This window comes from Poromitra crassiceps (genome assembly GCF_964638095.1).
Source record: "Poromitra crassiceps genome assembly, chromosome: 1".
In the NCBI taxonomy this organism is placed as follows: Eukaryota; Metazoa; Chordata; class Actinopteri; order Beryciformes; family Melamphaidae; genus Poromitra; species Poromitra crassiceps.
In genome coordinates, this window is record NC_139623.1 from 64,059,843 (window position 1) to 64,077,028 (window position 17,186).

The following is a 17,186-nucleotide window of genomic DNA, read 5'->3' on the forward strand; positions in this document are numbered from 1 at the left end:
TGACATATCGCGTTAACGAGGTAGAAAATGGTGTTCGTGAGGTCACAGTGACCTTGAACTTTGACCTTTGACGACCAAAATCGAATCAGTTCATCCTTGAGTCGAAGTGGGCGTTTGAGCCAAATGTGACGAAATTCAGTCAAGGCGTGTCTGAGATTATCACATTAACGAGTTAGAAAATTGCATTTGTGAGGTCACAGTGACCTTGAACTTTGACCACTAAAATCTAATCAATTCATCTTTGAATCCAAGTGGACGTTTGAGTCAAATTTGAAGAGGTGTTCCTGAGATATCGCGTTAACGATCATCGGACGGACGTACATACGGACGGACGGACAACCCGAAACCATAATGCCTCCGCCTCGGCTATCGCCGGCAGAAGCATAACAAAATCGAGTTCTTGATAGTGGAGTGAAATGAAATGTGAAAGAGCGGGCTGTTATTCAGCAGTAAATAAAAGCTCTTATTGTCCAGTATTCAACAAAGCCAGGAAATGATGAAAATAAGGATGCGCCAATACATATGATCACTATTATTGGATAGTTGGCCGTTATCAGGCTATAAAGGGCAAACTTATCAGAGAATCTCTCCAATACTAAAATGTGATGTCAAGATCCACATACAACATGCCAGGAAGTCAGGAACCAAAGCAAAGCAAAGCAACTGGACTTTGGAAAAATGGAATAAATCTCAGTTATTTTTGTCAAAGTAACATAATATAGTTCAGTACAAGTGATGTGGCAGTATGGGTGCATCCATATGATATTTGAAAGGATATTTAAATATATTTTTGTCCAAAACAATGTTTAGTTCAGTGTTTGTGAGTTTTCTCTAGATTTCCCGCTATCACAAATTCACACTTGGATAGTCTAATATACAAATAGTTCATACTCAACCTCCTAACAAGTAACTATAATGTGTCACCGAAAATACATACAACAATTTCTGTTTTGGGTGAACTATTCCTTTTGCCTAGTAATCTTACATGATATGTGGCTAAATCTGGAAGTTTTGTGTCAGAGATTGCTCAAATTTATGCAAAAATCTCCTTCTTAAAATGCTCTCTTCTCCCCAGTACTTTTCTAACACAACTCTCTCTTATTCTCTCCAGTATTTACCTGTTTGATGATCGCCCCGGTCCTCTCGATGACGATGGTCTTGCCTTCCTTGACGGGGGAGGTGGCCAGGTAGTCGTCACCCAGCAGACCAAGGATGGGGTACTGGTTCCTGTACCTACGTGCACGCCACACCCGCACGCATGCACACACACACACGTGCGCACGCACGCACGCACGCACGCACGCACACACACACACACACACACACACACACACACACACACACACACACACACACACACACAATAGTGTAATGAGGGATACACGATATTGCAATATTTTGCTGATATCTGACATGCCGATATTTTCCAACTCTTTTGGCTGACTGCCAATACCAATATATCCACACATTTTTTCCACTGAATTTCAGAGAACATCAAGTCTCTCCTGGAGGGGAATGAACACATTATTATGCCGACTCTTATCGTGATGGAGCACTGGCAGATGCAGACATCAATAAATACAGTGCTTTTCAAAATGGACACATTCACTGGGCAAAATAGGAAATCTTCAACTTAGGTTATGGAAAACATGCCATAACATGTTCTTTCAAACAAAACTGTAAGATTCATCCTACTTAAAACCTTATATCCTACTGGGGATGGATTCCGTCATTTTTTCAGATTCGTATAGCGATGATTTTGAGATTGGTAGGCCTTACGGTCTGAAATTAGGCCCAGGTGTTTATTTTTTTGGGGCGTGTTTTACAAAAGTGTGACACTTCGCATTAGGGACACTTCCTGTCACCCTGTAGTCAAAATAGTTACAGCTTTACTATTGGGGTCGGATTCCATCAGTTTGTTTTCCATTCAAATGTGCTATTTTCTTAACCTTGGAAGCAAGCTGGATTCTCTCGTGAGATCTAAAATCCTTTGAGATAATCCATCTTGGCCTCAAGCTCGGCCTTAGCGTGAGTGGCTGAAGCCGCCGAACACCCAGCTGTCAGAATTTTAAACCAAGTTAGGAGTGTTAGTCTACCAGCTCAGCTGGACATGCCAAGCTCCGTTAAAAATCTGTGTCACTGATTATTGGTAAACATAATTCATCAATATAATATAGTTTAAGATTTTGCACCTATTGTTAAGCTCTCCTGGTAAATCCGGCATATACCGGTTAGATAATCCACCAAGCAGCACTTAAAAATACACAATAAAAGTTAAAACATTCACTGCTTACACCACAGTGTACTTTTGATAATGGTGAAACAAACGTCTGGGAGCCGAGACTAGCAATAAACAAGGAAGGGACCATTCTTACAGTTTGAAATGATATCGGAATACATGCTACATGGTGTATGTGCCGAATTGTTACAGATACAGTATCAAAACATTTCAATAAATATAAACCTAAAGCTTTCAAATTTGAAGGTTGCTAGCAGGCTGTTTTTCCTCTTCCTTGCCTACCTTGACGTCCTCTGGGCTCCAGGGTTGGTCGGCTCCCTTTCGCGTTCATCAACATCAACATCTTTATATGAATTTATATCAACACATCTTATCATTTTATCCAAGGTGCCTCTGACCAGACGACGGAGAGTGAGCGATCATCTGCGATACATGATTCAGATTTACATTCAACACTAGCACAAGGCCATCTTTCCTCAGTTTATTCTCACAAAATCAAGCAAACATCTGATAAATAAACTGATGTCAAGATTCAAGATTCAAGATTTTTATTGTCACTCCATGGTACAAGTATCACGTGTGAAATTCTTGTGCTGTGGACTCCGTTTACAACATAGTACAAATATAACAGGGCATATGAGTGCAAAAACAACAAGAGACACAACAAGCAATAAGGCAGTATAGTGATAAGACAAGTCAGAGACAGTGGCATATTCACTGCACATAGGTGCACATGTCATGAGCATACTTTAGACGTGCTTAAACATTTTAAATTCGGCGTATTTGACCTACAGGTGCAAATAGCATATTCCTTATTAAATATACAATTAAACTCGGCGTTCTAAATTCGGCGTATTTGACATACAGGTGCAGATAGCATATTCCTTATTAAACATACAGTTAAACATTAGACATACGTAATGGTAGCAGCTACAGTGCGGTACAGTACGGCTACTACACTATTTGTGTATGTTAAGGAGTCTCGTGGCCTGCGGGAAGAAACTGTTCCTCAAGCGATTTGTGCGTGCTTTCGGAACCCTGTATCTTCTCCCTGAAGGTAACAGGGAGAACAGGCTGTTGTGGGGATGGTTTGTGTCTTTGATGATCTTCAGGGACCTCCTGAGGCACCGCTGTTTATACAGTTCATGCAGATCTGGCAACTCACATCCTGTTACGTGCTGGGCCGCGCGTCTCACTCTCCGTAGCGCCCTGCGGTCCATGGTGGTACAGTTCCCGTACCAGGTGGTGAAGCAGCCAGTCAGCAGGCTTTCAATGGTGCCTCTGTAGAAGTCCATAAGGATTTCTGGCCTTAGCCCAAATTTCTTCAGGCGCCTGAGTCCGTGTATTCGCTGTTGGGCCTTTTTGACAACAGTGGCGGTGTGGCCGGCCCAAGTCAGGTCCTGGTGGATGTTGACTCCCAGGTACTTGAAGCTGTCCACCCTTTCCACCACTGTGCCGTTGATGGTGATTGGGGGGGGTGTGCTCCCCCCCCTCCTGTAGTCTACAATGATCTCCTTGGTCTTGGAGACATTCAGAGAGAGGTGGTTGTCCTGGCACCATTGTTCCAGGGCCCCCACCTCCTCTCTGTAGGCCGTCTCGTCACCCCCCGAGATCAGCCCCACGACTGCTGTGTCGTCTGCAAACTTCACGATGGTGTTCGAAGTTTGAGTCGTCACGCAGTCGTGGGTGTAGAGGTCGTACCAGAAGGGGCTGGAGACGCACCCCTGGGGCGCTCCTATGCTGATGGTCAGTGGGGAGGAGGTGAGGTTGCCCACCCTCACCACCTGGCGGCGGTCTGTCAGGAAATCCAGGATCCAGTCGCACATTGCTGTGTTATGTCACATGTCCCATGTTTTAACGCATGTCTGGGAACACCCATACAGGCTCTAGGAACGCCCACAATAGACGCTGGGTTAGCCTGGGGGCGGGGTCAGGGTGGGGTAAATTCCCCCATTCTATCATTCAGCAAAGTTAGAATTTAGCTGATAGCCCAGCCCAGGCAGACACGGTCAGGGATTTAACCACCGCAGTAAACGCACATCTGAGCAGACGTCTTGTGTTCTGCTCTAGAACCCCCAAACATGTAGTTTAGAGCCGCAGCACCGTCTTTTGGTGAGTCAGCCCATGAGATATATCGGCAGTTTTACCCATTGAGATATAATATGAATGGAGAACGCGTCCCTATCTCCTCCCTGTATGGTCTATTGAAGCCAAAATCTTCTCAGATCAGAGAACCAGAGTCTGCGCACTAGCTCTTTTGGGTTGAAACCTCAGTCTGAGCCCCCCCCTCTATACTTTCTTATGTAGAGCTGCTGTTTCTAGAATGCGCACAGTGCATTGTGTATTTATATACAGTCTAGCTCTGTAAATATGGCACTTTAACACATTGACTGCCAGCCGTTTTTTTTTTGCTGTAGGTAGCTTTTGCCAAGCCGTTTTTTTGAGGATTCTGGCTCATTTTACAAGAGCCGAGGATTCTTTTCTGCTTGGAGTTTGTCAACACAAAGTTCACAAAAGTACTAATAGAATGTGTGCTTTCTCTGTCTAAAAGAGTTAGTTTGTAGAGTTAGTAGTTATGTAGATATTAGCCGTTGAGTACAGCATGGTTTTAGCGTGTGAGACAGGAAGCTGAGATAATCGCAGTTTTGTGAAATTCAATCAAACACGCAGAACAGTCACTTTAACCATTTATTTTTGGCATCAGTGAGAGATCAGACATCCAAACAATATAGTTCCGAACGCCCTCTCCTTCAACTCCTCCCTCCGTGGGCGTGTCTAGTGGCTTTCAGCCTGCGTTTGTCACAAGTGAGTGCTCTGCTGCTGGGAGCCTGGCAGCGAGTTTGAGCAGCCTGCCTCCCTGGCAGCGAGTGTGGATAGGTCTGGGTTTGAGAGCCCCGATGAAGCCCCGTGCGACTCTAGGCTTTATGCTGCCCACCATGGACAGTAGCCACACAGTCCATTTCTGGAACCCCCCACCGCAGCAGCGCGAAAGCGTCCCCGCCTACAGTATGAGAATGAGGCTCGTTCGTTTCTGACTGTAAAATCGCCAAGCCATTTCCTTGATTTCCTTCCTTGGAGGAAGCAGACGCGGGAGGCGGCTGCTTTTGGTTGACTTTATCTCTGTCGGGAGAGGACCGTCGCCACCTAGCTGGTCGGTAAAATAGATTATACACATTCAATACTTCCAATATCTCCATAGGAGACGCGGGGGGCATTTATCCACGTAGCACCGTCAAAAAAATATATATATTTTTTTTGACGACTCAACTCGTCGGTGGCAGTGAACAGCTGGATTGTGTTTGACGACTCAACTCGTTGTTGGCAATTAACGTGTTAACACCTTAACTGCCAGCGACGAGTGTACTCGTCAAACACAATCCAGCTGTTAACTGCCAGCGACGAGTGTACTCGTCAAAAAAATCGATTTTTTTTTTGTTGACGGTAGGTTGTGCATCTAAGCCTTTTACATCTCTTATATAGGTATTGGACGTGTACAACGTGTACAACCCATTCCACCGACCCACTAAGTGGCGACAAGGAAGGAGGAAGGCAAGCAAAAAGCAGTGTGACTGAAGCCATTCTCATGAAGGTGGATTGGCGAAGGCGCTTTCATTTTCGCGCTGATTGCTGGCGGTGCGGGATTGCAGATTTGCATAGTGGATTGCGGGTGGGACACACTTTGAAACACGCAGCATAATATGACCAGAATCGCAAAAGCTTCATCAAAGCCCTCAACCAAAACTCCAAGACGCGAGCGAGTCCAACCAGACTTCCTCAAAGAGCGGCCGCACAGACAGGCACACACCCGCACAGCAGCAGCAAAGCAATGGTGACAAGCGGGGACTGCCCCCTAGTCCGACACCAAATTGGAAACAAATCCCATTCTAAAAGGCTTTTAGAATGGGATTTTCAACCCATTCTTTTTTGTTTCTTTTTCGCTATAATTTAGAGTAATTTAATTTCTATTCAGAAATTTATTTGAGAGGTCGAGAGTATGAGAAAGTGCATTTGCAAAGGTAGGAAAGTGCTTGTGACATGGCGCTGCAGCCAAAAAGAACGCCCACAGGAGGGAGGAGTTGAGCAGAGGGAAGTTTACTGCTGTTATGGAGGAAATTACTGTTCAAAACTATTGTTTAGGTCTTACTGATGCCAAAAATGAATGGTTAAAGTGACTGTGCTATCGAATTTCACAAAAAGCCGTTTATCTCTAAATATTTTTTCTGATGCTGAAACCATGCTGTATTCAACTGCTAATGCTTACATAACTACTAACTCTACAAACTAACTCTTTTAGACAGAGAAAGCACACATTCTATTAGTTCTTTTTAGATGATTGGTGTTCACGAAGTCGTAACAGAAGAGAAACCTCGGCTCTTGTAAAATGAGCCTAGAATCCTCAAAAACCCCCCTGGCAGAAGCTATCTACAGCAAGAAAAAAACGGCTGGCAGTCAATGTGTTAAGTTGTAATATTTTTTGTCTCGCCAAAAGTAACCAGGAAGATTCCCACTATGAGATCAGTTTATCAAAATGACGCCTGTACGAAAATCTGATTTTGGTTGTCGGAAATTGAGACCTCCGGGCTGCTCTCAGCAGCAGCCCGGACCGGAGGAGGAGCCAGGGATGCTCATAGCCTCGGATGCACTGCTGTGTTGATTAGCCTAATGTTTCCGTGGCATTTTGATTAACTTTATGATTTAATTCCTTTTGGAGCAAATGTTGGTTTAACAAATCTAACCTTTATGCTTTACGCTACGTTGTTTACTGGTATAGCATGAGTAGGGCAGCCTGTAACGTTCCATTTAATATAGCTCAGTGGTAACGTTAGCCCAGCTGCCTGGTCTCTTCTCTGTAACTATATCCTTACAACAGCTAAGAAAGGAGCTTGTGAAGAACGAACATCCCCACAGTCCCCAAGTCACTTCCCTGAGATATCTATATAAAAACGTTTATTGCTTTACTACCAAAATTAGCGATTAGCTAATGGTGGTTGTGTACACTTATGTAGGCCCCGTGTTGGTTATACCCGGGAGTTAACATTATAAAACACATTTCCTGGCATATGCAGGCAGTTGGACAACGTGGTAAGTTCTGAAAATATGTGTGTATTATTGTGTTATTCCAGCTATCGTTATCGGTTGTTAAGTTATTGTTACGTGGGAGTGTCTGTGCTTGATTGTTCCTCTCCAGGCCCTCCCCCCCCTGTGCTGTGGCACCTGTGCAGGAGAGCACAGGTGTATTCACTCTGCCAATCAGAGGCTGCAGCTTAAAACCATGGAGAGACAGACAGTCAGCCCAGTGGGCCATCGTGACAGCTTGGAGCTGTGTGTTGGTGTATACCAAATTCCTTACAGCTTGGTGCTGTGTGTTGCACACAGCATGGTGTGCTGTGTGCGTGGTGCTTAGCACTTGTGGATCGGTGTCGGTCAAAGAAAGCTTTCTCAACTCTTCTAGAGAGTGTGACTCTCAGATTGAGAGTGGGGCGCCTGGTGACTCTCTCCGAGAGTGTGGTCAGTTTATTTGGTTAACCTTAGTTTTTGTGTTATTAAAGCCCCAATCAGTAAGATTTTTTACATTTTTTACTGTAATATAACAGCTTTTTAGTCACAGGACATGGTAGATTGACTTGTAATAGGGAGACCCTCGTCTTTATTTATCCCACACCGCCCTCCATTGGCCAGCCCTGGGACTAAGCAGTTTGTCTGCCACGTCCCGTAGCAAGAAAAAAGAAAAAAGAAAAGCATGCGCGCATGCGCTGTACAGCGGAAGCGCTGTGTTCAAGAAAACAAGGAAGTAACTCGATTCGGATTTGCTACGAAAATGATGTTTCACGGAACTATGGATTATTATTTCATCACGTGGTGAGTACCCGATGTCACAACATGTACATAGAGCTTTCTGGCGCTGTGTTTTGTTGACTTTGAACGGCGATATCATTATCGATACTATTGGACCCAGAGGGCGCAGTTTCTCCAACAGTAAAACTTGGAAAACTTACTGAATGGGGCTTTAATCACTCTTCCTCTGTTTCAGGAAGCAGTCCTGTGTTGATTCGATTTGTACCTTTTTATTTAACCTTATTTTAGTAATAAAACCTGATTATTGTAAATGATCTGTCTCCTTTGTCCCCCGGTTTGTTGTGTTTCATCATATGTTACATCCTTTCTCCCCTGGTCAAACTTGGGAACGTAACATTATAGTAATATTAAGCCGATAAATAATGAAAAACAGCCGACTAGCACAAGCGGCTAACGCTAGTGCTAGCCTGCATGTTAAAAACCGTTGTGTACCGATAACGTGGCTGGAACTAATAAAACACATATTTTCTGAACTTACTTCAGTCCCCAACCAACGTTACTTCCTCGCGCACCTTTCACAAAACAATGTCCTTTTTATTGGATATGTCTGGTAGCCAACACAGCCACCCCGACCTCCAGGGAGCCAGTACCCATGCTAAAAGCCCGACCCCCAGGCAGCGTTAGGCTGGGTTCACACCGACGACCCAAGCCTTGCCTATGCCTTGCCTTTACCCACGCTTTTTAATAGGCGTCCGTTTTAGTCAACGAGGCTGTGTACACCGGCCGCCTGAGCGTGAACCCTGCGTGTACCCATGCCTTGCCTGTGCCTTGCCGATTTTATCGAATAGGCGTGAGCTCTATTTTGAAGCCGACAAGGCGCGTGCAGGCAGACTTCTTCTGTCAAGCCATGAAAGAAAAACGCACAATATCCGTCGGAAATGGAAAAGTCAACTGAATTTCATAATAAAATGGAGTTACTACAACATGTTGAGCAGAGAGACAGAGAGATTGACGGGTGGCTATCACGTGGGGCTTTCTCCCCGTCGGCAAACAAATCTTCATGAGAGAGAATAGCGACCGAAGAAGCAAGATGGACAATGTTGTTGTGCCAGCACATATTCTTGCAAGATCACCTCTCTAAAATGTACGACTATAGTCAGACCTGGTTATACATATCCAGCATCAATAGAACATTAAATATATCCGATTTATTTTACCTAGAGGCTACCCATGACAATTCTGGACAACACGTGAAAAAATACAGTCGGGAGAGAGGAGAGGCGCTTGTGACTCGGCTCCAGGTTCGGCGTGCAAAAGGCGTGCGGTGTGATCGCAAAAGCGAGTAACAGGTTCACGCCCAGCTCGGCGTAGGCGTGGGTTGAGGCAAGGCAAGGCGTAGGTTGTCTGTGTGAACGAAGCGTTAGATAACAGATGAAGCCGTGTGTCTTGTCTATGACGATAGATCTATAATATGAACAGCCTGTCCAGCCAATGACGGCTTGAGACTGGCTGCCACAGCTGTCAATCATCCATTTTTATCCCTTTTTATATGTCAAATAACTACTTAAAAACAAACTGATCAGAAAAAGGACCACTTGCACAGGCATTAGCATGATAATGACTATCTAAAATGATACAAACCACCTTTGGAAAAAAATTATCTGACGTGTGCTGTGATTATTTTTGTTGTGATTTTCCCATCCACTAACATGGGGGAGGCGGGCCTTGTGACCTATACTGGCTACAGCCGCCAGAGCGGCGATCTAACATGCAGCGGCTTCACTGAACGGGACCAATGCTCAGTCCATCTTTATATGTCGATGGTTTTACCCCACTCACTCACTCACTCGCCAGCCGGTTAACATTTTGTGGGCGTTCCCAGACATGCGGACTGTCTCTATGGGTCCCTATGCCAAAATGGCTGTAAAAACTCATTTCAAATCAAATTTGAAGCGTTAACTCCAGGATGAATGCTTAACATCAGGTAATTAATGTTTTTTGGTTGTTTGTTTTGTTTTAGAAAAACAGCTGGAAGTCCAAAAAAGTGCCTTTTTGGTGGTTTGGGGGCTTTTTTGCTATATGACGAGGCCTTTTTCCATGCTTGTCAATGAGATTTTCCCCCCTTTCAATTCTTTCTTTCAAATCTTTGACTTATTCCAGGCTCTGGGGAGGAGTGGGGGATGCATTTGTGGGACTGAGCCCCCCCCCCCCCCCCCCACTATTTGTGTTTTTTACATTATATAGAAAACCAGTGCCACGGTGGTTTATTTTCCTGTGTCTGAGCCCTGTTTGTCTTGTTCGCATGTAGAATTGGGGGGAAAAATGTTTTGCTGCCAATTAAAGAATTTCCCATTTATGGGATGGAAAATAATTCACTTGTATTTTTTAACACTGATAAAAAGCACTGCCAGGAAGTAAACAAACTGGAATTTAGAGGGTTAAAATTCAGAGTTGGAATGAAATGTTATTACCAATGAAAAAAACAAAAAACAAAACAAAAAATTCATCCTTCTCAACAATTTTGACAAGTTCTGATGAAAACAAGGGTATGTTACAGGGTATGTTATAGGGTACAAAGGACATGCTTGGATGATGAGACAACTCTGACAATAGCCAACCAGGGCAAATTCGAACTATTTCACAACTACCGTATTTCATTTGGGCATAATTAACACGTAATCTTATCGGCCTGTCATATCAGCACAAATGTTTCAGGCCGACAGCGTTATTTCATTTTAAAGCCTTTATCGGCCGATACCGATGATGTGCCGATATTATTGTGCATCCCTAACTGTAATGTAGTGTAACATAGCGTCATGTAATGTGTAGTGTTGTGCTGGCTCATGTAATGTGTAATTGTGCTGGCTTGCACTCTACAGTACCTCTTGGTGATGATGGTCTTGGTGAAGTTCTTGGAGCTGTCGCTCTTCTCCTGCAGCAGTTTCCTGATCTCCTGCAGGAGGAACAACACAGGTCAGAGGTCACACCAGCTGACAGGCTCGCAGGTCAGAGGTCACACCAGCTGACAGGCTCAGACACTCAGCAGCCGACTGTGTTTTGATTCACAAATATACAGTACAGTATTGTGTGCTCAAGGATTACTCTTAGTATCTCAAGTAGAAAAAACGTAGGTGCTCTTGAAGAAAGGGTTCATGAGGAAAAGACAGGTGTCTGTCTTTTACTCATGCACAGCCCAGGTCGAAACTTTTTTTTCATTTTTTTAATTTCCATTATCAAATTCCTTGCTCCACGTATGAGTGCCTGAAGTCTCCTTCTGCTCCAGCATACAGTACAGTATGTTTGAAATGATGTCGTGGTGTTTTCCCTTTCTGTCCCTGAACATGGATGCCTGCACATGCGAACTCCGACACACGCACGCACGCACGCACACACACACACACACCATGGTTTAATGTGTTGATGGTGCTATTTTTCGCACTTTTGTTTTTAAAGCTTGAGTGTCCAACTTTTACATATAAATGACCATGTCTTAATTGGCCTCGGCTGGGTCTACTGGGCGAGGGTGTATGATGTTGAGAGACCCGAAACACCTTACGACCCCAGCTAACATCACTGATGACGCGTCCCAGCGCATGCTGTAGCATGTATTTTAAACCTAGAATCCTGGCTCCCCTGGCCAGTGAATAGACTAGGTGACAACCAAGTATAGTTTGGTGACAAGCTGGAGAGACAGTTGACGGGCGGAGAGATGGCATCCGGTACTGGATGGGATTAGCACCCCATCCTGGCTCTCTCGTGAGGGAGAAACCCACAAACGCTACGGATTAGCCTCCTGAAAATCTGTGCAAAGATCGGCGCGGCCTGGGGTCCTTCAGGCTAGAGTGAGGTGCTCGCCGCAGGCGAATGACGTGCAACGCACAGGCCTTCTTGAGTCGTCCTCTCTGCCCATGGTAGGATTGCCTTTTCCCCGGGAGGGTCTGGTGAGACGAAGGAGGAGCCCGGCCTGGAGTCACCCACACAGGGCCTTAGACCCTCCATGCACCGAAGGCATTACAATACTGCGGTGTAGCACTAACTCTATTGCAGCGGATTGGGTGTGATCAGCCCTTCCGCGGGCAATGTTGCAGACAGAGTAGGAAGGCTGATCCGTGAGCGGCTGCTTCTGGGATGGGGGTCGGGGTCTTAATCGGCCTCAGCTGGGTCTACTGGGTGAGGGTGTATGATGTTGACAGACCCGAAACACCTTACGGCCCCAGCTAACATCACTGATGACGCGTCCCAGCGCATGCTGTAGCATGTATTTTAAACCATCCATTATAAGCCACTGCCAAATGAGTCCCCACAATGCTGATTAAGCCTATCACTGCCACATAACTCTCAGTATTCCACAGTAGACAGTAGCGCACCAGAGAGTTCCACCCAGCCAAGCCGGCTAGCTTCAGGTTAGCCCTCTGCTAACTTCAGGTTAGCCCTCTGCTAACTTCAGGTTAGCCCTCTGCTAACTTCAGGTTAGCCCTCTGCTAACTTCAGGTTAGCTCTCTGCTAACGTGAATGTAGATCAATAATGTCATCGTCTTCTTCCAGCTTATTTGTTATTGAACCAAATGGATCAAATTCTCAAGTGAAACGACTTATTTCGTGGGGGTTGTGTGTGACGCTCAAAACAAGTGATCGACTGTTTTACAGCCCAGACAGAGTAGGCTGACTAACGCTGCATCCATGTGCTGTGCTCCTTGCATGGTTCCATTTCCAGAGTTGGGAAGTCCTGCTTCCGACTTCGGCGTGTTCACAACATGGACGCAGTGTTGCCAACTCTTTTGCAAGGAAAGTAGCTAATGGCTACTCAGAAAGTCGCTAGATGATGATGTCACACGCTCATTTGTATATGCAATTATGCACGCCGCGGAAAAAGCGTTGTGATATAGAGAGGTGCTGACTCTGCCTGCCTGGAAACCCTATGCAGTGTGTGTATCTGTGTGAAGCACTGGCAGGGAGAGAGAAAGAGACAGAAACCCTGGCAGCAGCCATACCAGATTTGTCGCTAGTCGATTTAGAGCAGTGGTGACCAATTTGGGGCCCGCGGGCCAAGTTATCAGATATCTGCACTGATTGCAAAGGGTGGACGAGCTTTTTCATGTGGTGACTTTGTGAAACAGTGTCTGAATGTGGCTGCGGATACTGTGTTCACTCCTGAGATTGCATCCCTGCAAATTGTCATGGCAAATTGTTTACAAAAGATGGACAATAAAGCTGATTTTCAAAGTACCTTGAGGATTTTTCAAGTTGTGAATTAAGTCAAATTTCTCTCTTGATTACAAAGGTGGAAAATACAACTGTTATTAACTGGGTGTTTACTGATTAAATGTTTAAGCTCCCCACAAATGCAGATGTTTTTTTAAATATATATAACCAATTGCAAATTATTACAATTACCAAACAGATAAAAAGTAGATTATTATATTGAAATGTAATTTTAGATTTAGAATGTTAATTTTCTATAAAACACAATACATTTTAATGTAATTCCACAACGTTTATTTTTGGCCCTCCACCCAGATTGAGTTTTGGCCCTTCATGGGAAAGAATTTGGGCACCCCTGCTCTAGAGAAATAAAGTCGCCAGGGGGGGTCTGAAAAGTAGCTAAATATAGCGACAAAGTTGGACACCACATGAATGCAGCGCACATACTCTCACTGCCAAAAGGGGGAGACAAAATATCCGCACTATAGCTTTAAATGTAAAGAAGTGAAATAAGCTGAACAGTATGAAGGGGCGAACCTCCTCCTGTCGTGTGATAACAGTCTGCCTCTGCTCCAGCGTGCCCAGCAGCTCTGACATCTTCAGCTGGAGGCTCCTCTCTGAGGACGACCGCTCAGTGGTCACTGTCTTCTGGATCTTCACCAACTGGGACTACAGAGAGAGAGAGAGAGAGAGAAAGAGACAGACAGACAGACGGACAGAGTGACAAGCAGAGTGACAAACAGCCAGCCAGAGATAAAGAGAGAGAGAGAGGGGACACACACACACACGCACGCACACGCACACACACACGCACGCGCCATGCACACACACACACAGAGCAGTGGTAAATAAATGAAAGTAACTCCTAGTGAACCCTTTGATACGTACTTCTATAGAGCTCAACAGTCACGTGACTTCCCGTGACGTTTCCAGCCAAAGAAGAGCTTCCCATTAATTTTCTCCATAGACTAGGGCTGGGTATCTATCTATATCTATACTATAATGACGGGATCGTCTGTCTCTCTCTCTGTCTGTCCTTCGCGTATCTCGGGAACCGTTGGTCGGATCGACTTGAAACTCGGGGGGTGCGCTGATGGCGACCCGACGGAGTGCGGTGCCCTGTTTCCGTGCGATTCGGACACGAAACACGTTCGATATTTGAATATTTGTCTTCAGTTCTGCTCCTTCAGAGGGTGAAGAAATCTCCTCCTATGTATGTGCCTGTCCAAATATGCATTTACAAGTCTGTCATGAATAAAATCAAGGGGAAATAATCAGTAGAGCTCAGTTTTTTATGTGGCTATAATGGTAGGCTATAAAGGTGCTCTTATACTCGAGCAAAGCTCCGTGGGGGTGGGGCCCCGCGAGTCTCCGTGAGTCACCGTGTAGACCTCGCGCTGGGGCAGATGCCATTATACTCAGAAAGTGATCAGCATGTATTGTACAATGGTGAGAACAGCCCGTGAAAAGTCGCAATGAAACTCTGTGCAGTACTGAGTGCGCTTTAACTCTCAAACGACCGCACATCAGCACATGAAGGACTCACCAAACTTGTTTTTACTGAAAGCCGTTTTTACTTCTCAGCCCTGATAGCCTACTCTGTGCTGCTTTTAATCTCTCTCAATCATGCTCTCAACACAACACATTTACTTGGTGAAATGACTAAAAACGAACAGTTGCAAATCTAAGTTTATAGCCTACCACATGGGTCAAGAAATGTGGTGAAAACACAGCTCAGTGTTCAGGGTTCAGTGGCTCGAAAGCAGCCATGTTTGGAGAGAAGCTCGCGCTGTTAGAAAAAAAATCAGGCACAACGCGAGCGGCCGCTGGAGCTAGCGAATAACCACGCCCAACAAATTTACGTAATTTGACGCGCCCGCCCCTCGCTCCACCCCCGCGCAGGGTGAGCATAATTCAGCCTTAATGAGTCACGCATTCAGAAATAATATCCTCTAGGGCAGGGATACTCAACTTGCTTTGCCCGGGGGCCACTTTTGTGAAATGATAGGAGGCCAGGGGCCAGTTAATAAACAAACAATATACATTTTTCTGTAGCGGATTGTAGTTTTTTGGGGTGTCAGCCGGAGTTTAGTCTTACAATGTTGTGCACACCGGATAGTTAGTTAGGTTAAGTTAAGTACATACATAAGTGCCTGGGTAGCGAGCAGACGGCGGTATTTGACAATTTAACTGGAGCTCAGCCAAACTTTATTTCACATTAGTTATTATTGTGAATGAAAACTAACGTGAAATTATTAGGAAATGGTCGGGGGGCCACTCTGCACCCTGTCGCGGGCCGCATCTGGCCCCCTGGCCGCAAGTTGAGTATCACTGATCTAGGGCCACGCCACTTCCGGGAACCCCCATCCTGTGTAAGTTGGGTTGGGAGTGTGCCCTATTGTGCAGTGCCCTGTTTTCGTGCAATTCGGCATAGCGCCACCTACTGGCAACATAAAAAATGCTGTTTATCCCAAGAACCGTTCGTCCGATCGACTTCAACTTTGGGGAGTGCGCTTTGGGGGACTCAAGGGAGTGCAGGGAGCTGAATTCCGTGCAATTTGGCATTGTGCCACCTACTGGCAACACAAAAAGCGCTTTATCTCCATAGCCATTCATCTGATCGACTTCAAACTTGGAGAGTGTGCTGCTGGGAACCTGACATAGAACACTGCAGAATGTTGTGTAATTCGGCACAGCGCCACCTACTGGCAACACAAAAAGTGGTTTATCTTGAGAACCGTTCGTCCGATCAACTTCAACTTTGGGGAATGCGCTAATGGGAACTCGACACAGTGCAGTGACGGATTTCGTGTAATTCGGCACAGCGCCACCTACTGGCCACACAAAAAGTGGTTTATCTTGAGAACCATTCGTCCGATCGACTTCAAACTTGGGGAGTGCGCTACTCGGACCCCGATGGTGCCACATTTCATGCAATTTGGACTTATTCCAGGACTGCGTCTATGTATTTTCTTCGCATATCTCGAGAACCGTTTGTTGGATCGACTTCAAACTTGCGCTTAGGGGGACCTGACAGAGTGCAGTGTATGTGCGGGGGGGAGCGCCCACGGGGTGGTGCATGGGGGAATGGGCACTGCACTAGTTGGTTCAAATTTCAATAATCGATTCGATTCCGATTCACAAGGTTCCGAATTGATTAATCCCGATTCGATTCGATTAATTTCAATATCGATTTGGTTAGTGATACTAAAACATGTTTTCTGAGCTGTAACCTGAATTACATGATTGTCCAGTTATGTAACACAGGGGTTCCCAACCTTTTTTGCGCGACCGGTTGTCAATTTTAATGGTTTTAGTTACACATATATTTACTCGCAGGTGGTGACAAAGGGTAAATAACAGCCTTTTCATCTGTTAATAAAGACACTTTCACAATTATGCACAGTGATTTGATTTCAGCCTATATCATTTCTAAAAGTAGATATTAATGATCAAACATTTCCATTTATGTAGCCTACAGTATTTATGTTTTTGTTTCAACTACAAACATAAATAAACGTCAACTTGAAACTTTTTTTTTAACTCATTCATGGCCAGTTTAGGACTGCCAATATTTAGCACAGGCCAAAGATTTTCATAATTGTTGGTCATCTTTCAAGACCCACAGTAAATTATCTATTAGCACCAGAGTGATTTGCAATACCTCAAAATGAAGATGTACGTCTCTGGGTTCACCAGGAAAAAAAAAGTGAGCTTTTAGCATGTTCTGTACTCTACTTATATCCATTTATATACACCCTGTTTTCACCCAAAAGGTCTCTCTGAGATGACAAACAGGAGAAAAGGCAATTTCTGTAAAATACACATTCTCAGGCAGAACTCACTCTCAATTCTTTTATTTTGAACTGTATTGACATCAGACATGTAAATACTATTCGTTATGACACAAATGAAAAAAAAAAAATATATATATATATATATACACATG

General features: G+C 44.8%; 1 protein-coding gene across 2 annotated transcripts in view; it reads right to left on the bottom strand.

Annotated features, from left to right (window-relative positions):
* pof1b (POF1B actin binding protein) overlaps window positions 1-17,186 on the bottom strand; it is a 224,034-nt gene that overhangs the window by 5,589 nt on the left and 201,259 nt on the right. For both annotated transcript variants that reach the window (XM_083643071.1, XM_083643070.1), the window contains exons 11-13: window positions 13,775-13,906; window positions 10,918-10,988; window positions 1,119-1,233 (exon numbers count right to left, since the gene is read on the bottom strand). In XM_083643071.1, coding sequence (XP_083499197.1) covers window positions 1,119-1,233; window positions 10,918-10,988; window positions 13,775-13,906 — 318 coding nt within the window. The remainder of the gene's footprint in view (window positions 1-1,118; window positions 1,234-10,917; window positions 10,989-13,774; window positions 13,907-17,186) is intronic.